General features: G+C 46.9%; 1 protein-coding gene and 1 long non-coding RNA gene across 5 annotated transcripts in view; one reads left to right on the forward strand and one right to left on the reverse strand.

The window, feature by feature from the left end:
- The window catches only part of LARGE1 (LARGE xylosyl- and glucuronyltransferase 1), a 603,451-nt gene that overhangs the window by 471,010 nt on the left and 109,912 nt on the right, over positions 1-22,529 (forward strand). For all 4 annotated transcript variants that reach the window (XM_082420995.1, XM_082420992.1, XM_082420994.1 and 1 more), the window contains exon 7: positions 11,342-11,446. In XM_082420995.1, coding sequence (XP_082277121.1) covers positions 11,342-11,446 — 105 coding nt within the window. The remainder of the gene's footprint in view (positions 1-11,341; positions 11,447-22,529) is intronic.
- LOC309641222 overlaps positions 1-22,529 on the reverse strand; it is a 551,394-nt gene that overhangs the window by 350,473 nt on the left and 178,392 nt on the right. The gene's annotated exons all lie outside the window — the stretch shown is intronic.

A 22,529-nucleotide genomic window follows, 5' to 3' on the forward strand; every position in this document is an offset into this window, starting at 1 on the left:
TATTATAAAGGATGCAACTCAGGGACGGCCAAATGGAAGAGACGCACAGGGCAAGGCATGGGGGGAGGAGCGTCCCCTCTGCGGGCCCACCACCCTCCCAGAACCCTGTGTGTTCACCGACTCAGAAGCTCTCAGTCTGTAGCCTGTTGTATAGGGGTATGTGTGGAGGTTCCAGCAGGCAGGCGTGGGTGAATCATTGACCATCAGTGATTAACGCAGTCTCCACCCCACCTACCTCTCACCCGGAGGTTGGGGAGTGGAGCTGAATATTCCAAGCTTCTAATCAGGGGTTGGCTTTTCTGGCAAGCAGCCCCCATCCTGAAGCTGTCTAGGGGCTTCCGAGGGTTTCCTCATTAGAACAAAAGATGTTCTTATCACTCAGGAAATTCCAAGGATTGTAGGAGCTCTGTGCCAGGAAGCAGGGACAAATACCAAATATCTTTCTGTGACACCACAGCCTTCATCTTGGTCACGCTTCCCACTGCAAGGTTTTAACAATCACTCTTCGCCTTGCCTTGACACTCTAACCATCTCCCTTCAGATCTTGATTTAATCCTTATTTCTTCAGGCAACCTCCTGGCTGGCGTCTCCTCTTTCAGACCCTGTGCATTACTCTGGACCTCTCCCTCCCAGTTCTTTCAGAGTCACAGTTCCACATTTGTTGGTGTGATTGTCTAGTGACCTTGCCCTATGGGATGGCTGAATTATGTGTCCCAAAAAGTTCATCTGTTGAAGTCCTAACCTCCAGTGTCTCAGAATGTGACTGTATTTGGACTTAGGGTCTTTAGAGAGGTCATTAGGTAAAATGAGGTCATTAGGTTGGGCCCTGACCTGATAGGATTAGTGTTCTTATAAGAGGAGATGAGGGCACAGACACACAGAGGAATGACCACGTGAGGACCCAGAGAGAAGATGACCATTTACAGGTGCAGGAGAGAGACCTCAGAAGAAACAACTTGCCAGAACCTTGATCTCAAACTTCTAGCCTCCAGAACTGTGAGAAAATAAATATCTGCTGTTTAAGCTACCCAGTCTGTGGTACTTTGTTACAGCATCCCTAACAAACTAATACACACTACAAGGATGTTAGCTCCACCGAGGGCAGGGACCATCTCAGGGTTCACCCATCATTGCATCCCCGAAGCCCAGCACAGTGCTTGGCTCTGATATGTATTCAGTAACTATTTGGTGAATGGATGAATGACCTATCTCAAGGTGATGACAGACATCTTTGAAATATGGACGTTTCATAAACCCTATACTGAGTGGTTCCAGGCCAATATTCCTTTATCCTTTCAGTATCTCTGTTTTGAATTTCCTGCCTGTCTTTCCTCCCTGAAGGAGCATTACTTCATCTCAATAATCTGCCCAAAGACCAGCCGTAAGAATAGAGAGAGATTTTGTGCTCAAGCTTCCTGAGTGCTTCTCAGCCACGCAGGCGCCTCTCCTGGTAACTCCCACCTTCCAGGCTGTGTTTCAGACTGTAAAGTTTGCTCAGTATCTGGCCTCTGCATAAGTAGAGTATCAATGAGTAATAATGCTATAATCTCAGAAATGCTATTGGGGAAAAAAAATTAAGTAATAGCTACATAAGACCCAGAAAGGCTTGGTAATAATGATAATACTTAAAAGTTGAATAGTATTTTACAGTTTACAGCCTTTCATTTCACTCTTAAAACAACCTTATGATGGCATGATGGTGAATTTTATTATCATCCCTTTTATAAAATGAAAATAATAACAAAATAATAAAAACTAAAGTTCAAAAATGGAGTAGTTTGGGCCCGGGTTGCACAGTTAATAATTGGAAAAGCCAGAACTTAAATGTTGCCCTTTGAATCCTGCAAGCAAGTGCTTTTTCTGCAGCCCCAGTGGGAAAAGTTAAAGGATTGCTACTAGGCACTATTATTAGTGATTCAAGGAGTGTCTGTGAATGAAGGATCTGAAAGATACCAACCAATTGTGTTTTTAAAAAGAGACCGACCCAAGAAGTCCATGGATGGCAGTGGTAGCTGGATGCAGGCCAGCTCTGCTCCCCGAGCTGAGGCCTCGTCTGAGAGGTGACGGCAGCCGAGCGTCCTGGGAGTCTGCGTGATAAAAGCAGCCTTGGAAGAGAGCCCAGCGGCTCGCTCCGCATCCCTTTTTCATTTTTCCCATTTCCAAAGACCAAAGATCACGGAAGGAAGAAGAGAGAAATCATTATCTGAGACTGAGCAGGAGTTTTTAAACTGTAAATTAAGTTAATGCGGGCCCACCTGGGGAATAGGGAAGCTTGGCCTTGCATCTCGGCAGATGGAATATCGTTATCTAGACCTTTATTGGATGGCAGGCTCTTTTCTGAGTCTCAGGCCTGCCTTTTCTGTTCTTCCTAGATGTCCCTGGGTAGGACATGCTCTCAGCTCAGCGCCCTGGGATTAATGCTGAAGGAAACTAGACTCAGAGTGCCCCGATGGGATCCACAGGACTCTGCAGAGCCCTAGACCCCTGCCTGCAGCCCCAGGGGGCACCACGGGCAGGAACGGGAGGGCTAGTCACATACACCTCGACCAGCCTTTCCACCCATCCTCTCTAGGTCCTTTGGAGCTTGGCCCACAGCTGTGCCAGCTGCAGCCCTTCCCCTGGGGAGAGGAATGCCTTGCAGATTGTTCCTAACCATGAATTTAGGTGTAAAACATAGACTTTTGCAACAGAGAGACTGGAACACAAGCCTCAGCTCTGTGGTCCTTAGTCACACGTCCTTGACACGTGACTTTCCCTCTCTTAGCCTCAGTTTCCCTTTCGAAAGATGGGATGAGCACCGTGCCCACTTCACCGGGGTTGTTGTAGGACACTCTGCGATGATGCACGACAGCATGTATCCGGTGCCCGGGCAAAGTGCTCACCGAGCAGGGGCTGCCCGGAGAAGAGCAGCCTCCGCTCGCGGGGCGGCCACGCGCACACGCGCAGCACACGTGCGAGAACACGTGTGGGGACAGCCCAGCACGAGGAGGATGTTGAGAAAGGCGTTGCTAGCCTGAATAAAGAGATCTCATGGTCGGGTTGCAAGGGAGCTTTGAGGTCAGCCAATCTTGTGTTCTGCTCAGCGCAGGTAATCCCCGCCTACAGCATGCCTGCTGGGTGACCTCCCACTCCCAAAGGTCCCCAAACCTGCTTTGCATCAGAATTCCTGCAGCTGTCCTTTGCAGAGAGACCCCCTGGCCTCACCCTGAGAGAATCTGCTTCAGTCAGAGTCCGGTGGGGTGTGCAGAGAGCAGCCAAACCATTTGAGAAGCTTTTTGCAGAGATCACGCAATCCAGAAGGCAGTGTTTCCCTTACTGCTGTATCTGCAGCAGTTGGTACAGGGCCCAGTGCACAGCAGGGACGTGGTGAATACCTGCTGGATGGGGGTGGAATCACGCAGCCTCGGAAGCCGTGCTCAGGAACTTCTCCCTGGAAATGCAGCTCACTTCTGTCTGGGTGAACTCCAGTGATACGGTCTTGCTTACAAGAAGCAAAATCTATCTTCCTTCCATCTTAACTCATGCAGCCTATTTCTACCTTCTAGAGTGACACTGATTCTAATTCCTCTTAGAAGGGATTATCCCTCAGCTATAGAGGTCAGTAAGGGTGAAGGATTTTTCTCCAAATGAAATCAGGGTTGGCTGAACAAGGTGTAAACTGGAGCCGGGGGTGCTTCATCAAGCAGCGCCAAGGAAACAAAATGATGGACGACAGGACCTTTTTAACTAGAGCACATGGATTCCATCTCAAGGACATGCAACATAAACATGGGGTACACAAACCTGGTTCAGGGTCCCAGTGCAGCCCCGTGAGATAGAAACCTTTACCATCTTACGGAGGAGGAAGCTGAGGAGTAAGAATTTGCCCAGGATTACCGTTCAGCCGTACAAGAGCTGGAAATCTGGACCAGATGAGAATTATATTAAAGTTTAAGGAAAGAAGAGGAGGCCAAGTTGGAGAAGCTTAAGGATAGAAAAGAAAAAAAACAGGGAGCGTTGAGTCGGTGGTGGAGTCCTGTATCTTGCGTTGACGGCGTGTTTCTAAACACCTCCATCCCCTTCTCTGGGCCTCATCTGTCAAACTAGGCTGTTCCAGAGGAATTATTAAGCCCTCCGCAGCTCGTGTGAACCTCTGTGTTCCCAGAGTGCATTTAGCTACAACCAAACGGAAGAAGTCAGAGCTGTGAAACCTGCAAGTTCCGAAACAGTCCTTTTCAACCCTTTCAGGGCTGTTTAAATACCCCTTTGTGTCCCATCTTCTCGGGAGATGTTTTATTATTCTACACCCACTAGCCGGGGGCACCTATGGCTGTGAAGCGGTTCTTTCAGATGTTTAGTAAATGGCAATGTGATACTCATGTTTTCCTTATTACAGCCATGCTGTACTCAGACATGCATGGAATGGTACTATTAAAGGCTTTTCTATTTTAAAATAGCTTAGTCGAATAAACATGAGGTTGGAAGGGCATTGTTGTTTTCTCTGCTGATACTCAGGACAGCCCCTGGTGATAACATTTTAATATTCCCCTGCTGCTATAAGCACAGCTGGTTTGATGTGCAGCAGTGATTGGCAGACTCCCTCTGTGCACCCAGGAGCTTTCCTGGGGGTGGGGAAAAGATAGCACTGGAAGCATCCATCATCAGGGCTAGAGCTACCTGCTCCTGGTGTTTACCTGGAGAGGTTAACTAGTACCCATCCACTTCCACGCCATTCACATAGAGCTCACCAGTTCTGGATGGTCTCGGTTTGTGGGTTGTAGATAATATTTATTTTTCATTTATTCATTCATTCATCTATCCACCCATTCATCCACACTGTACTAGGCCTCAGGAGCATTAAATTTTTCACTCAAGGAGGCAAAGTCATTAAATCTGTACTTTTAAAATATTTCTACGGCTGAGTAAAGCAAAATAGAATGGCAAGGGGCACCCCTGAGGGAAAGGTGATCAAGTATGATTCTGCTAAGGTATCAGGGAAAGAGAGATGATGAGGATAGAGCAAGGAAGGGGATGAGTTTGAAAAATAATCGATAACATCTGTAGGAGTTGGTTATGGCAGTGATGTGAGGGGTGAGGAGAGGGGGGTGTCAAGCTTGGTTCAAAGGTCCTAGCTTCAGTGACAAGGTAAACCTTGATGCTACTAACCATTAAAAGGCAGGAGTCAGACCGATATTTAGGGAGAGAAAATTGTGGATTTGATTTTCATCAGTTTGAGTTGAAGGTCACTGTGAAAGAGCCAAATGAAGATAGTTGGATTTAAGAGTAAGAAGCACTGGAAAGTCGTCTGATATGGAGATGGGTGACGATCTTCCCCTCAGTGGTATTTGAAGCTGTTGAGATAGATTCCATCATCCAAGGATACGACGTAGAGCAAAAAGAGGGGGCCAAGGATGGGAGTTGGGGAGCCCAGCATTCACGGGAGGCAGAGGGAGGGGAGCCCCATGAAGGAGGCAGGGAAGGAATGTCCAGAGGGAAGAAAACAGCCAGGAGACTAGTGTCATAGAAGCTAAAGGCTTCGAAAAGTTTCAGGGGGGGTGGGGAAGGGCCAGCAGCGTGGCAGCTGGGGGCGCAGCTGGCTGAATTTCACAGAGTCCAGCCTATGCAGCTAGGGTTAGTGCTTGAATCGGAAAACTTAGCCTTTATGAACAATGACCATCACAAAAGGGGAAAAGGGAAATGCCTTTAGCTGAGCATCTACCACGAACCAGGCACTTTACGGTACTATCTTATTTATCAATACATCCATTCTTGGAGGCAGGGAGTGGGGATTCTATTCTTGCCCTTTTACTGATAAGGAAATTGAGGCTCAGAGAAGTTATGCCTTGGTCAAGCCATACAGAACTGGAGCTTGAACTCTGTTTTGCCTGGTTGTAAAACCCTTTGTCTTTCTAATTTATACCTGGTGGGCAAATGCCCCGCCTGCCCTTTGCACGTTCAGTGTGCCACGTGGAAGCATCACCAATCCCTGCATCCCTGGAGCCTCACCTCCTGAATGGCAGCAGCCCTGCCTTGAGCCAAAAGCTGCGGAAGGAGGGAACCAGGGGAGTTCCCAGTCTGGAGCCATCCGTCTGCTGGCTGGTGACACCAACACCGGGGCCCCAGCAGAATAGCAAGCTTGTTCGCTCTTGTCTGGCTGTTAGTGGTGATGTATGAATAAGCAAAGAAGACAGCTTCATTTTCATAAGTTAACTTGTGCCGAGAGTAAGGAAGACGGGAAACAGCGCACTTAATCATAACCACAGGGCCAGCACAGAAAACAATGACAGAGCCTTTTCTGTTCGTCACAGTGTTTTATTATAATAACTCCTATTATAGAGGAGACAGGCGGTGTGGAACGCTGAGGGCGGCAGCACACCAGCATCCCGTGTCATCTCCCCAAGAGGAATCCCTGGGATTGTACCTCTTAATGGGATAGCAAGCCCAGGATGGGTTTGCATCATCAAGATTAAGGCTTTAGACTTTGACCTCTGGAGACCAGGCTGTAGATGCCACCTGGCTGGTGAGCTGGGATTGCCAGAGCTGTGAAAATAAGCTGTCTCATACGTGCTGTCACCGGGGGCCTGAGGAGAACTATGCCCAGAACAGTGTTCCAGGACAGCACTCCTACCCGACAAGCTTTGGGGGGAGCTCGGGAGCTTGGAGGTCTGTGTGGAAGGGGCAGGTGTGGCCCGCAGTGTGGCAGGGGCTGCGGTAGACAGGAAACAGTCATCCCCCACTCTCCCCGTAGAATCCACTGTTCCCAGCCCTCCGTTCCTCCTACTTATCAGCGTTTCTGTCATTGCAAGTACCGCGCTGCTTCATAATTGTTTACCTGTCTCCTTCTAACTGCCTCTAGGGTGCAGACTATGTTTTATCTGTCTTTGATTCCTTAGGATTTCGTGTGGTATCTGACACAAAGCAAACCCTCAGTCGATATTAAACTGAACGAAAGTGTAGGTAGGGTAAGGATTGTGTCAGCTAAGGAAGGGAGGGGACAGCTGAGACCGAAGATGCCGAACCCAGGCCAATGGGGCAGAATATTGGGCCAGGGAATTCTGGGTATGATGGTAAGAGCAGATACCTACTGAACATTTTACTATTTTCTGGGTATTGTTAGTGGCGATGTTTGAATAAGCAAAGAACACAGCTTCATTTTCACAAATTAACTTGTGCCTAGAGAAAAAAAATGTTTAATTCTGAGGTGTGTACTTTTGTCAACGCCATGTTATAAATGAATGAAGAAACAGGCACAGAGAGGTTAAGTAACTTGTCTAAAGTCACACAGCTAGCACCTGGGTGAGGAGCCAGGATTGGAAACCAGGCAGTCTGGCTCTGCCATTCATTTTCTTCACCACTTTACTGTACTCAAGAAGTGTAGCACTGGAGGCGGCCACTGAATTCTGCTGGTTGATGCGCTAGATTTAGACACCACGTGAGTTTTATTGTTTGCTAGGGGCCCTGCAAGGGAACCTCACTGATGACCAAAGCCGGGACAGAGCTCCCAGACCCTGATCAATAATTCTCAAATTTTAATGTGCATCCAGATTACCTGGGGATTTTTTTTAATGCAGATGACTAGACCCAGTGGCCAGAGTTCTTATCTAGAAGTGTTATGTGATGAGGGAATTAGTATGTGATAGTACCCCCATACTCCCAGATCCTGAGAGATAAGACAAAGGAGAGCAAGATGTCACCTTATTTTGCTGATAAAAGTTAAATTGGAGGTTTTGACTTAGATGTGCATCTACGGTGGATATTCATAATACCAACCCGGGAGCTGGAATCGCCCACCCTGTCACAGGAAGCGTGGGGCGACTGCAGCCTCATCCGGAGGGGACCTGCCCTGCATAACTGATCCAAGGTGGAGCTCTGCTGGCATACTGGCTCCTGGGAGGAAGATGAAGGAATGGCTAGGCCACCTGAACTCGGTTCTCTCTGAAACCCACCAGGTCCGGTAACTCCTTCCCTGCCCTTGGGGAAGAGGAAGGGTTGGGGTAAGAAGCCAGGAAATCCCTCCTTCACAAAACAAAAGATGTAGAGGGAAGCAGCCTTCCGGTCACAGTTGAGGCCTGGGAATCTGCACTTTTAACAAGAAGCCCAGGTGTTTCTGTAGCACTTGGTCCTCAGACCACACTTAAAGAAACAAACTTCTAGAAGGACTTAATTGTTGTGCTAGATGGCCTTCAAAAAGAAAACCATTTGGATGGGCTCACTGTCTTTCAGAAGCTTGACCAATGAGCTTGAATGATGATATTTAAGAAGAGCTTTTACTTATATAGTGTTTCGTATGCCCCAGCCCCTGTGGTTAGCCCTTAACACATATGAAGTCATTTAAACATGTGAAGTCACAGCTGTTAGATACTGGGGCAGAGAGAGGTTTAGTAATTTTCTCAAGGCTACACAGCTAAAAAGTGGCAGGGCTGGAAATTGGAACCAGGCAGCCTGGCTCCAGCCTTCCCCTCTGGCTACGCTGCTGCACGTGGTTCCCGGTCCACGGACACAGACCTCTGCAGGGGTGAGGGCAGTTAGCCCAGGGTATTCACAAGCCCACTTGCAAAGCCCAGCTGTCGCTTTAATCATCGACGAAGCAGCTAATGAATTCATCTAAAAAATCAAAATGAAATCTTAGTAGCTGTTTATTATTTTGCCTTCTCAACCAGTGGATATTAAAATGACAGCTATCATGTTGCTAATTAAGGATTTTGTTTTCTTAACCTTAAAGAGGACTGGCATATGTGAAAGGGCCGCTTGCCACCATCAAAGGATATGCAGCCCAGGTGCAAAGTGACAGAAGGAGAATTTGGATGTTATTCTTTGAGATAACATGGCTTAAGGTTAACCATGCAAATTACTCCTTCTCTGAAGACGAAGCCCTTGATTTGAAGGTTCCAGTAGAGCAACCCATATAAAAGATGCTTTCAGGCGCTGCCACCCCATCTTTGCAGTTTTCCGTGCAACTGAGGAAGATGCCAGAGTTCCCAGAGCTGAGTGAGAGAATATGTTGATGTTGGCGAATGGGGAGAGGATGAAATGCTTTGAGACCTCAGAAATGTGGGGACACGAATGCACTAACATAAGTGGTCTCCATTCAGGAGAGATTTACGCACCAGATGGCATTTATTTAGCAGACATTTATTCATGCTTATTAGCGTGTTAGATATTATGCAGTCCTTGCCCTTGGACAAATGGAGAGGTGGACATTTTCAGATGAGGTGTGTGTGCTCGAATATCACCCATTCTGTCCTTGACATAAGTCAGCCGATGGCAAAAATACCGGGAGGAAGCGCTAAGCAGAGATGTCCCCCATCTAACGCGGGAATTCACAGGCTGCTTCTTGCTAGAGATGGGCCTGAAAGGATTACTGGTGGGGGGTGGCAGGGGGCAAGGCTGGCGGGAGCTGTATGAGCAAGACATGGAGATGAAGACACAAGCAGTAAAACTATGCATTTTCGTGTGGCTGTTAGAAAATTCATCTGAAGGAGTAGGTCGAGGCAGAATACAATTCATGGAATGTCCGAAAGTGGAATTTGGACTTTCAGATAGCCGAAGATTACCTTTCCTGAAATTCAGATGGCCACCCTAAATTCAGTGAAACATCATTCCCCTTTATCGGTTCTGAGCACATGACACCCTTCTTTCATCATGCCAAAAAAAACCATGGTGGCGCCAACCAGGGGTCATTAGTAATAATGAACCAGCTCCCCCAAGGACCCCACGTGCCCTTTGAGTCCCAGCCTCGGAGTGAGGTTATTAAACAGGCTCTCTAACAAGGTTACAGCATCAAGACTCAGCACACAGCTTTCTCGGCTGAGGGCACTGCGCCTTTCAGATCTGTTTTGCACGAACGTCCCAAGCTTGTTGCATGTGGAATTGATTAGCTCTTGCACTTTCTGAATTGATGATCTGTTTTTCTGAGGGATTCTACACGTTTTGGTTGTGATTATATACAATGACACAGTGGGTGGTAGTATTTTTCCTATGCCGCTAATTTATGTATTTGTGCTGGGGCAGTGATTTAGATGGGAGCTCGATAAATTGATCAAATAAATTACACCAAACCCACACACCATCATTTCAGGGAGCTGTCATCACACCAAAGAGGTTCTGTGTCACCCAGCGTGGTATTCCAGGAAAACCGTTGTGTTTTCTTCACGCGTTGCTAGGCTTTCATTTGATCGGAAAGGGCCTTATTTCTCAGACTGGCCAACAATATAAGGATTTTAGCTCCAGAAGACATCAGTTAGCTGTGGAAGACAGTGCCCATTAGTCCTGTGACCTTCAGCAAGTTACTTAAATTTCTGAGTCTCAGTATCTCATCCTGTAAAATGTGGACTTATAATTTCTACCTCGAACGTTTGTTGTAAAGCTAAGCAGTAATGCAGAGACAGTGGAAAGAATCTGGATGTCAGATAACTATAGATTCATATCCTGGCTCCAGGATATGCAAGTTATACAAATCACAGTCCTCAGTTTCCTAGTTTGTAAAATGCTGTTGATAATAGTTGCAAGGGAATACCTTCTGCACATGGCATGATAGGGTTGTCTAATAGAAGGTAGTTGATTCTGATGGCTACCTGCCCCACCTAGAAGGCCTGAGTCCAGAAACATTAACAGTCTAAGAAATTGGGGTGAGTGGAAGACTCACCTGAGGTGCTAAAGCTGCTAAGAAATTGATTGGGAGACCGACTCGCCTTTGATGTTGGCCTCAGTAGAGGGCGAGACCCATGTCAAAGCCGAGCTCTGGGGACAGAGAAGCAATTGTTCCTCTAGAAAACACGCCTGCCTTGACATGATGCTTGTTGACAAAAGACAAAGTGGATGTGAGAGTAAAAACGCTGCAAGAATGTGGCTCTTCTCTGGGGGCTCCCTTCTCATTAACCAAGGGTCCTTTCTTCCTCTCTGAGTGAGAAAATTACCTCAGCTCCTGCCTCAAAAGCCAGTAAATTAGTATACATTGGGAAATAGTGAACTGGAACATTTGAAGAAGAGTACGTCAGTAAATAAATAATGTGTTACGTGAGTTAAGGGATAGATGGACAGATGGACGGATGAATAGTTTGGGATTCTGGCTTTGTCACAGATTAACTGGATGACCTTGGGCAAGTTAATTAAGTACTCTGGGCGACCTCCATTTCTTTTCTATAAAATAGGGATAATGAAAATGGCTGGGCTGCCGAAGTGTGAGAATTAAACATATTAATACCAGTGAAGCACTTAGATAAGAGTTTGGCACCTCATAAAAGCTCCCAGTAACAAAACCTGTGTTAACGATGATTTGCCATTGTTGTGTCTGCTGTTCAGTACTCACTGTCCCACGTGGCTTGGCTTCTTTTAAGACCTTTGCATTCTCTGTACTTCACAGGTCAACAGGTCCTGGGCCTGGTAGAGAACCAGAGTGACTGGTACCTCGGAAACCTGTGGAAAAATCACCGCCCTTGGCCTGCCCTTGGAAGGGGCTACAACACAGGTGAATCATGGTGGTGGCTTGCTGGGGGTGGGACAGCAGGTGGGCCAAAGCACGGGGGAAGGCCACCTGGTTGCCTGAGTTCTGCATTGGACGGTACATAAGCCACTGGCCTTCTGGTTCTTGCTTAGGGCTGCAGCTACTGGCAAAGTCGCTACTGGGCCGTGGCAGTCCGTGGCATTCTCACCAAAAAGCCCCTCTCCTGACTGACCGTCAGCCCCAGATCCAGCGGGACGTCTTTACGAGTGTGACCTGTAGGTTCCTTGGCTCTGTTAATAGAGACTAGAGATCATCGTGTCCACTTTAGGGCCCCAGGGTCTGTGTGTATCCTCAGCATTCAAGATTTACCTTTGTATGGGGAGCAAAGTTACTGATGTGTATTGACTCAAAGTTTCTTGTCAGAAGTGACATAATTTCTTTTTTGTTTGTTTTATTTTGTTTTGTTTTTTCCTTTTTTTGTATAATTGAAGTATAGTTGATTTACAGTGTTGAGTTAGTTTCAGGTGTACAGCAGTGATTCAGTTATACATGCATATATATCTTTTTTTTCAGATTCTTTTCTCTCATAGGTTATTAGAAAATATTGAGTATCATTCCCTGTGCTATACAGTAGGTCCTTGTTGGTTATCTATTTGATATATAGTAGTGTGTGTATGTTAATCCCAAACTCCTAATTTATCCCTCCCCGCTCCCTTTCCACTTTGGTAACCGTAAGTTTGTTTTCTGTCTCTAGGTCTATTTCTGTTTTGTACGTAAGTTCATTTGTATCATTTTTTTTTTTTTTTTAGATTCCACATATAAGTGATGTCATATGATATTTGTCTTTTTCTGTCTGGCTTACTTAGTATGATAATCTCTAGGTCCATCCACGTTGCTGCAAATGGCATTATTTCATCCCTTTCTTATGGCCGAGTAGTATTCCATTGTATATATATACCACATCTTTATCCATTCATCTGTCAACGGACATTTAGGTTGCTCCCATGTCTCGGCTATTGTAAATAGTGCCACAGTGAACATTGGGGTGCGTGTATCTTTTCGAGGAAATGACATAATTTCTGCTAACATGAAATTGGCTAAAGCATATCATGTGGTCGTGCTCACCTTCAAGTAGTGTGGCCAAGTGCAACCCGACCATGTGCCTGGAAGGAGAAAAGGCAGAAATATTTGCTAATTGGTACTTAGGGATACCACAGCCCCTAAACACCATGTGTCTGAAATCAAATCCATTTTCTACCTTGTTGCTAACCCAAAATGTGCACCTCCTCTTTTCTTTCTGTCTCTGTTAATAGCATCATTCATTCATTCATTCATTCATTCTTTGTGCAGCTCTTGTCTGTCTAATGCTTACTGTGCACTAGGCCCTATGCTAATACACCAGACACAGCCCATGACCTCGTGGAGCTTATAAAGGATGAAACCAGAGCAACCTCCCTCTCCTTAGGCCCAGGTCCTGCCACTGTCTACCTATGAAATGCCTCTGAATTCTGCCTCTTCCCCTCCATCCTCTTTGCCACTACTTTGGTACCCTATTCTCAACGGATGCAGACCCATGATCTGGGTCAGGACTGGAACTTGGAGCTCAGGGGGCAGTAGGGTAGGTCAGGCCAAGAAGGGCTGGAACTTGGCATCTGGGACCAGCTATACTGAGTTGGGGCAGGGGTCTGGGGATGGCGCCACCTGAAGGTGACAGGTGGTAGCCTATCCTGGACACTAAGGTCAGTCTGTAGTGGGAAGAGCCAGACTCAACTCTGAGAGCTGAGGGTCAGATTCCTGAGAGGTCAGATGCAAACACGGAGCCCCAGAGGCCGCAGGAAAAAGGCTGCGAGTCAAGCTTCCAGAAGTGAAAGTTCAGAGATCAGGTCAGAGTGGGGTCAAAGCTGGAATAAGACAAGGAAAGAAAGGTCCAGGGTCAGTGTCCTGCGCAGCCAGAGGTTAGGGAGGCCTTCGTTGCAAGCTGTCCTTTGAACTGGGGGGACATTCCTTAGCCACCATTTGCCAGAAGGTCCAGGCCTGCCTCACGGGATGTAACACCTACCAAGCGTCACAGCCTGCGGGGTTTGCAGTGGAAGAATTGTAACCACCAGCCCTTCACAGACCCAGGCTGCATCCTGGAGGCTGTGCCGGGCATTCACCCGTGAGTTGCTGGATGGTGGGAAATTCTGGGGAGTCCCTGAGAAGGGGCCAGGTTCAGGGAGGGGGCCCAGAGGGGCTCAGAGCAGCAGCTTTTCTTAGCTGATGTGGAGGTATTTCGGTGTTTTAATAATGGGTAAGCCTCTGCATCCCAGCCAAGTATTGACCAGGTGCTGTCCCTGGTGCGTTCTAGGTGTGCATCTCATCTCATCCTCACACTAACCTCATGAGGCAGCGGCTATTCTTATCTCTACTTTATACCCGGGAAACTCAAGCTTAGAGAGTGAAAGGAGGTAGTCTGATAAGTAAGGAGCCTGCTGTTAACTGCTAACCTTCCTAGCTTGAACTTTAGTGGCTTCAGGATCAAGAATACTTTTTTAAAATGTGGGGTCCTAGACTCTTGAAAGGTCTGGGGAGGGGTCCAGGATTCTGCCCTAAAGGAAGCCTCCAGGATGTTTCTGGAGCAGAAGGTCCAAGGGTCTGCTCTGATAAAACGTGGCACCCCATTACCCCTTCCTGCAAGCTTCCCCAGGAACTGTTTTCTCAGCGCATTTGAGGCTGGACCCTTTAGGAACCCACGGTGGGTCATCGAGAGGGCTCCCCATGCTGCTTTCGCTCAGCAAATGATCACCTCACGTTGATCTCCTGTGCCTGCGTTTCCACACATTCACTCCCGGCTTTCCTAAAGCTCGAGACACCCATGCTTATCGGGTGGGAGAAGGGGCATCTCAGGTAAGCCCTGGTGTGTTAGTTCCTGCCTTCCACAGCATAGAATAATAGAAAATGTCACATGGAGATAAACTGCAGTGCCTCTAGGACACAGTATCGGGGTCATGGTTATCTGCATCAAACAAAAACCACCGGTCATCAATCTGGGTTTGCAAGAGGAAGAACAGTGTAGCACACTGGGGAATTGATTATGACCCCTGCTCCTCCCAATCTGTCTCTGACTGTGAGGTCAGGAGACAGACAGGTACCTAAACCCTCTGCAGCCTCTACTTGATATACCAAGGCAGTGAGTTGCTTCCCTTCTTGCTGCTTCTAAAAGGGCAGAGCAGATGGGAAAAAGCCCTGTTAGAAGTGATGTGTCCATTTAAATAAGCCAGTGACACCAAGTGATCATTAGAAAAGGATTTATGCGACATCAAAATGCATTGACTTTCATGATGGGGATTTGTTATTTTAAGACTGAGGACTGTGCCACACGTCAGTGGATGAGTCATCCAGACACTTAGATTCTGATGGAAATTGTCAGGACTCCACTGGAGAGAACCTGCTCCCCTGAATCCCAGCGCATCTCAAGCCTCCAGACGGGCTATCTCCAGCCGAGCCCCGTGCTGAGCCCACAACTTGGTGCTGGGAAACCAAGACAGGTCTGGTTAGGCTGGAATTTAGCCGTTTATTCTCTGGGAGCTTGGCCAAGTTGCTTCACCTCCTTGAACCTTAGTTCTCTCCCTTATAAAACAGGACAAATAACGACAGCACCTAGCGTGTGAGGATTAATGAGGTAACTTGTTTAATGAACTTAGCCTGTGTCCTGTTGTATTTTTCTGCCACTTATTTCATCAGGGAATGGGATCCACCTGCTTTAAAAATGGTGGTTACCTGGTTCCCTAGGGTTTGCTAAGGTCTCCTAAGCTCTCGGGTCAGAAAGAACCAGTACATTTTCTTGCTTTTCCCCAAATATAATGCAGTCACCTTGCAGTTATTAATCTCTCCACTAACTAGAAAAGGTTTACTTTTCATATCATTTTAGAAAAAAAATGACAATGTTAGTTTGTATATCAGCCGATTCTACTTTGAAAACCCCCAGAAAATGCATAAAATGTTGGAGCTGGAAGATCTGCCTTTAAGACTTGACCTTGACGCTTTTCCACTTTGTGCCTTTGGAAAGCTGCTCAAGCTCTCCAAGCCTTGGGTTCCTCATCTGTGATCTGAGAATGATAGTCCTACCCCAGAGCCCGCTGTGAGGCTCCAAGGTGGTGGTATAGATACAAGGGAGCTGGTCAACCCAAGTGCTTTTGGAAGTTGGTGGTTGTTTTTCTTTCTCCTCCTGACCACAGCCTAGTATCTGTTTTCAAGTAATTCAGGTTCAGCCACATTTATCAGATACAGCTGCATTCACCAGGCATCCTACAAGGCACCTTACCATGCGTCATCTTTGTTAATTCCTAGAATTGTCTTGTATGGTAGACATTCGCCTTCGAAGAGCCAGCCAGTTTCCCTTCCTCTTTGTTTTTCTTTCCCAGTCTGCTTGCACAAAGCCCCCAGGGTCCTAAAAGATGAGGGAAGATCTGCCCACCTCTCCCACTCATCCCGCTCCCTTCTTCCTGGAGCGGTTTACAACTTAATTCCGTATTAAGGGAGCTGCTAAACCACAGCAGCTGCGGATGTCCAGACAGACGCCGCTCAGGGTCCTTGCTACAGCCATTCAGGTGGAATAAAGGAGAACGCCCATATCCTTGCGCAGAGATGTATCCATTCCCGACCATTCTGTCAGTTCATCATCTCCTAGGTGCAAGCAGCTGTCTGCAGGACTTTAAAAAACAAACAGATAAAACCAAGATTATGATAGTCTCATAAAGATTCAACCCACTTCAGTTCATATGCTGAGAGTGAGTATCTTAGAAACAAACACCAGCAAAGAAGAGAAAGGATAAGAGAGCTCAAAGTAGCAGGGGATTGGAGAAGGGGCCGGGGAAGGCAGGCCAGTAGAAAGAAGATGGCAAGTTTACAGGAGGCTTGTCCGCACAGGATCCTAGACGTTACTCACGGAGAGGATGTGTCCTCCCTGAGACATATTAAGGATATAATATTAACCAGAAGATGTGCTTCAAGGAACAATGTAAAAGTAAAATGCACCCTGTTCCTTTCAGTCCCCAAATTAGGCCAGAGACAGGCAGATGGAGACCTGGCTCTCCAGGGAGGGAGGAAGAATTTCTCTAGGAATCCTTATCTACAGAACAACAAAATTGGGACATTCAAGGACTGACTCACCTCTGAGGTTGGAGCAAACTGGGCTGTGAAGAAGTTTGGAAGTTTGGGCTGTGAAGAAGGGAAGGAAATTCACGGTAAAGTCAGACACCGTGGCGAATTCCATGGTGGTGATCAAAGGAGCCAACATTTGACAACTTGCTCAAGAGCTGTTAAAGAAATAGCTTTGGGCTTCCCTGGTGGCGCAGTGGTTGAGAGTCTGCCTGCCAATGCATGGGACACGGGTTCGAGCCCTGGTCTGGGAGAATCCCACATGCCGCGGAGCAGCTGGGCCCGTGGGCCACAGCTGCTGAGCCTGCGCGTCTGGAGCCTGTGCTCCACAACGGGAGAGGCCGCAACGGTGAGAGGCCTGCGCACCGCGATGAAGGGTGGCCCGTGCTCGCCGCAACTAGAGAAAGCCCTTGCATAGAAACGAAGACCCAACACAGCCAAAAATAAATAAATAATAAATTTATTTAAAAAAAAAAAAAAAAAAAGAAATAGCTTTGGTGGGACAGCTGGCAGTGTGGGATGTACGTCTACCCTCTGCTCTCCCGCTGGCACCTGGCATTCTGCAGCCCTAGGCAAGTCCTTTCATTTCCCTGAGCCCTCTTTGTCTCTTGGGTCAAGAACCAAGATCTCTTCATGCTCTGAAGGAATATTGGGGTTGGATGATTTCTGTCTGTAATAAATACGCCCAGAGAAACCAGATTTAAATGCAGTTTCTTCCTTCAGACATGCTACTGAGTGCCTGTTATTTGGGGCAGAAAATGTTTTTTTAAAATGTGATACCAATTGGGCTTCCCTGGTGGCCCAGTGGTTAAGAATCCTCCTGCCAATGCAGGGGACACAGGGTCGATCCCTGGTCCGGGAAGATCCCACATGCCATGGAGCAACTAAGCCCGTGCGCCACAACTACTGAGCCTGCACTCTAGAGCCCGCAAGCCACAACTACTGAGCCCGTGTGCCACAACTACTGAAGCTTGTGCGCCTAGAGCCCATGCTCCGCAACAAGAGATGCCCCCACTCGCCGCAACTAGAGAAAGCCCACGCACAGCAACGAAGACCCAACGCAGCCAAAAAAAATAAATAAATTTATTTTTTTAAAAAAGATGGTTGTCTAGTAGAGGAGAGTTTGCTTATCTGTAAATAAATTAAGTGTGACTTGAGCCTCTAGCCTGATTGAGATTCAGAGTTGAACATCAGCCCTGCAATAACCCTGGACCAGCATTTTCTAGACTAATTCTAGGAGATATTGCAGGTGATGGTAGTACATGTTCAGAAACTGTGAACCGTGGACAGCTAAGGTTGAGAAATCTGCATATTGCATCCCTCCCTTGGAGATTCAGATTTCATGTTGGCATATTAGAGGTGCTGGAGAGTCCAGAAGTAAAGCTGTTAAACCCACCAGCATTCCCCACTCTTACTTGATCGTAGAACTATGGAAACAAGTTTGGAAAAAACCGCCCCTACCTATGTGAACTCAGAGGACAGAGATGATCACTTTTTGAGCTCTGTATCCCAAGCCCTTGACGTAGAAGTATTTAAATGGAGTTTGTAGAATAATCCCTATGAAAGATGCTTGCTGTTCAAGGAATGGTTCATCTGACACCACACTTAATAGAAATGTTTACTGTCTTTTGTTCTGCAGGTTCTCATTCATTTTTCTACTTTAAGGACGTAAGCACCATAAAATTGTACCTTCTTAATCAACATCCTCTGTGTCGTTACGTATCTGAAGCCAGTCACCAGCTAGCAGCCCTCCAGAACTTTCCATGTGAAGGAATGGGGTGTGAGATGGCTCTAAACCTTTCACCATACTGATTGGTGGGTCGCCTCTAGATAACCCCAATTTCTGTCTTCAGGGGTGACATTCTAATTCATATGACACGTTCTGGCTCTTATCAAACTATCAGAGGCTCACACCTCCACCTGGACACTTCCACCCACTTTTCTGAATCACTTAAAATGCCTATTTAAGATGTTACTTTCCAGGCCCTAACCTGGAGAGACTGAATCTGAATCTTTAAAGATGAGGCCAGGTAACCACTATTGTAAACATGCTCCCTACATGTTCTGATGCATACCAGCCTCCTAGGTCAGACTTTCATGGCCATTTGCACATCAAGCTCCAGTTGAACTTGAGTTCAACTGAAAAGCTCCATGAATGACTGGTCAGCCAAAGGTTCCCAATTCCGTACTCCTGTAGTAGATTTATTGAGCCTAAAGCACAGACTTAATATTTATCTCTGGCGAGTGTTATCGGAGTTAGGCCAATCTTTGTGTCCTTTTATATGACTTCATTTTAGTTTTCAACTTAGGGTCAACTGCAAAAATAATGAAAATGCCCTCTGTTCTTTCAGCCAGTGGCCTTGCCCCGTTTTTTGTAACAAATGTCTTGAGTGCCTCTTTTACAATCCTGGAATAAAATCCAAAGATTACCTATATTACATGGTCTACAAATATAATGTCAGAAAAATCAATACAGTTCCCTAGCTATGATATAAAGAAAAAAGAGGAAATTCATTTACTATAAAATAACATTGACTGCGATGTGTAATTGCTCAGGCTTGGCTATAGTCAAAGACATAATGAAGTTAATGAAGTACTAGAGGCTTGTATGCCTGTGCTCGGGAGAGAGCTGTCTTCGGTGTGGCAGCTACAAAGCAAGATGGTTCTAATGGGAGACTGGCGGTCCAGGTTCCGTGAGCGGCGTTTGCCATCTGTGAGAAGTTTTCCAATCTAGTGAACAACTCTTCAGGCAGCAGGAAGTACCATCTTTGCTTGATTTGTATTCCAAGTTCAGTGTCTGTTAAATGATGGCCCAGAAAAGCACTCTGTTTTGGAAGTAGTATTAGTTGCAGGCTCAGATAGTTAGGACAGTTATACACGAGTATAACATGCATGTCCAGTGGGACCCAAGCAGGATGCAGGAATGCTCTTCATTGTGCCTGCCTGTCCCGGAAAGGGGTTCTGTCCCCATTAAGAGTCATGAATCCAAGGCGTTGCAGGTGTTCAACAGGCTGACTCACACACAAAGCCGTGATGTGCCCAAGATCCCCCTGGAGGTTGATATCAACTAATAAAGAGTGCTTCCTGTCCTGGGGGAGCTGAGGGAGGGATGGATTGGGAGTTTGGGATTAGTAGGTGCAAACTATTATATATAGAATGGGTAAACAGTAAGGTCCTACTGTAGAGCACAGGGAACTGGTTCAGTGATTTTACCCAAAGCTTGTCCACTTCATATCCTGAACCAGAATCTCCTTTGGCCTTAGTGCTGCCTTGTGGGTTCATACTGAATAGGTCTCCCTCGTCCGCCTGATGACCCCTTAGATATCTGAGGGAGAGAAGATGAACAATACATCGCAGTCTCCTCTTCTGGGGACTTAGCACCCCTGGTTCCCTGCACGTCACTGGTTCTCTGAGCCCGGGTTTATTCACATGGCTGTTGTTTCTGCCTCACAAAGGACTGTTGTAGGCCAATGAGATGACAGAGTGCATTTACTATGATAGGACAAGATTGGGCGTGTAGTCAGTGCTCGGTAAATGCAGCAGCGGGTGCATGTCGTCATCACTTAAAAGGTAACAAAAGAGACTGCAGGGCGGCTGACCGTCACCCTGTGCTTCTGGAGCTCCTATTTCATTCTTCCTACTAAAAGACAGTATTGCTTATGTTCTGGAGATGAACTACCCTGGGTTCGAGTCCTGCCTTCATGATTCTGGGCAACTTAACAATCTTTTCTTTAGTTATCATGTCAGGACAAGAAGAGTTCCCACCTAACAGGGTTGCTTTGCTGAGGAAATGAGATAATATTTGAAAAGTGCTTGAGACAGTGTCTGGATCAGTAACTATCAGAGATTAGCACTTGCCCTTTCCTTTTCTATTTGAGGATCAAAAGTGGGCCCCACAAGTGTGGCTCTTCAGCATCTTTTGATAGGAACTCTGTCTTTTGTCCAGTGAAGACACCTGGGGCTGAGCTCTCCCTCCCCAGAGCTGACCACTCATTTGTCTATTCACTAGGCAGGTATTCATCAGACACCTTTCTTGGCCTGGGGATGCCACTGACCAAGACAAAAAGGAGCCCTGTTCATGGGAGGTTGCTTGTCATTGTGGGAGAGAAGCAGTCTTGCCCTGGTGTCCTTTGGTGCCATCTCCTCCTGGGCTCCTGCACCCACCCAGCGCCAGTTGTTCTGCCTTCCCTCTGTTCCTTGAACACGACCCCTGTGAGCCTCTCCAGCTGCAAACTGCAGCCTCATGCCCCCACCCTGCCTCCTCCTTCTCCACGGTGTTTATTGCCATCTGGCCTATGATCATTCTGTCCATTTTCTTCTTAGTTATCTGTCTCTTTCCATGAGGATATAAGTTCCTCAAGGGTTGTAATAATTCTGTCTGTTAATTTTCCTGCTTTATCTCCTGTACCTAGAATCATTCCTGGCATACACTACACATTGAGTAAGTATTTGTGGTCGAATGAAATAAATAATTTTGGAAGATACTGTTTTGAAGACAGTGACATAGAACAGCGGTTATCAGTGGGCGTTGGTGGCAGATTTGGTGCCCCAGGGGACATTGGCAATGTCCAGAGACATTTTTAGTTGTCACAACTAGGGAGATGCTCTTGGCCTTTAGTGGGTAAAGGCCAGGGAGGCTGCCACACATCCTGCAGTGAACAGGAGAGTCTCCTACAGCAAAGAATTGTCCAGCCCAAAATGTCAGTAGTTCTGAGTCTGGGAAACCCTGACATAATGTGATGGCTGGGAAGTATGGAGGAAATTGGATTCTTCTAGAAAGAGCCATCTTTTACAGAAGGGTTCTCTGAGGGAATAACATTTGAGCTAAAGACCTGAGGACTGGAAGTCGTAGCCGTGCTACAAGATGGCTTGATCTACAAGATCTAGAATAATAGCATTCCAGGCAGAGAGAGAGGGGCAAGTGCAGAGACCCCTGAGCAGGAGTGGACCTGGAAGTGTGTGTTCCTTTCACATCATCATGCCTCACATCCCCTGGTCAGAGACATCAAGCAGGCCTTCACCAAGCCCCAGATGATTAGCCCATGTCCGGACCATTCCTGTTCCCCTCGCCTACACTCTAGTAATGCTCAAATCAGATTCTCCCAAGTGCTCAGATTCAGAATGCCATCGGTTCTGCCTTCCATGCCCCCTGAGCTCTCGATTAACATGCTTTAGAGCCATGCACCTGGTCCTGTTTTCCCGCCTTAGCTCTAGAGTTTGTAAAGACCACCAGCAGCCCAGAGTGAATCATGGCAAAGCACAGCATCGGGGAAAAGAGTCTTCCTGGGTTGGCCTTGGCTAACTCTCCAGTCACGTGGCCCCTGCTCTTCCTTGGGCACTCCTTCAGCCCCGCTGGCCTCCTGACAGTTGCCCAGTGCATTCCCACCCTGGGCCTCAGCCCTCTGCCCAGACTGCTCTTCTGCTAGCCTCCCGCACTGCCCCCCCCCCTTCTCGTCCGATTACCTTCTTCTGTCCACTTGGATGTTACCTCCTCATGGTGGGCTTCCCTGACCATCTTATCCAAAGTACCACCCTCGATCCCCTCACTCAGATTTATTATTCTTCATTGCACTTTCCAGCAACATTATAAAATATATAAATCAAATAAAAATATCAAATATAAAAATCAAATAAAATTTTTATTATTCCCCTGCTGCCTATTTGGTAGGCAGAATGGCCCCCGCAAAGAAGTCCATGCCCTAATCCCTGGAACCTGTGATTATATTATGTTACATGGCAAAAGAGACTTTGTAGCTGTAATTACGGGCCTTAAAATAGGGAGATTATCCTGGATTATCCAAGAGGCCCGGTCTAATCACAGGAGTCCTTAAAAGCAGAGAACTTCCTCTACCTAGAAGCAGAACAAATATTGCAGAAGGGAATTCAGATTTGAAGCATGAGGAAGACTCACTGTGCCTTTACTAGTTTGAAGATAGAGAGGACAAAGTGACAAGGAATGGAAGTAGCC

The sequence above is a fragment of the Balaenoptera physalus genome, assembly GCF_965194825.1.
Source record: "Balaenoptera physalus genome assembly, chromosome: 13".
NCBI classification, from domain to species: domain Eukaryota; kingdom Metazoa; phylum Chordata; class Mammalia; order Artiodactyla; family Balaenopteridae; genus Balaenoptera; species Balaenoptera physalus.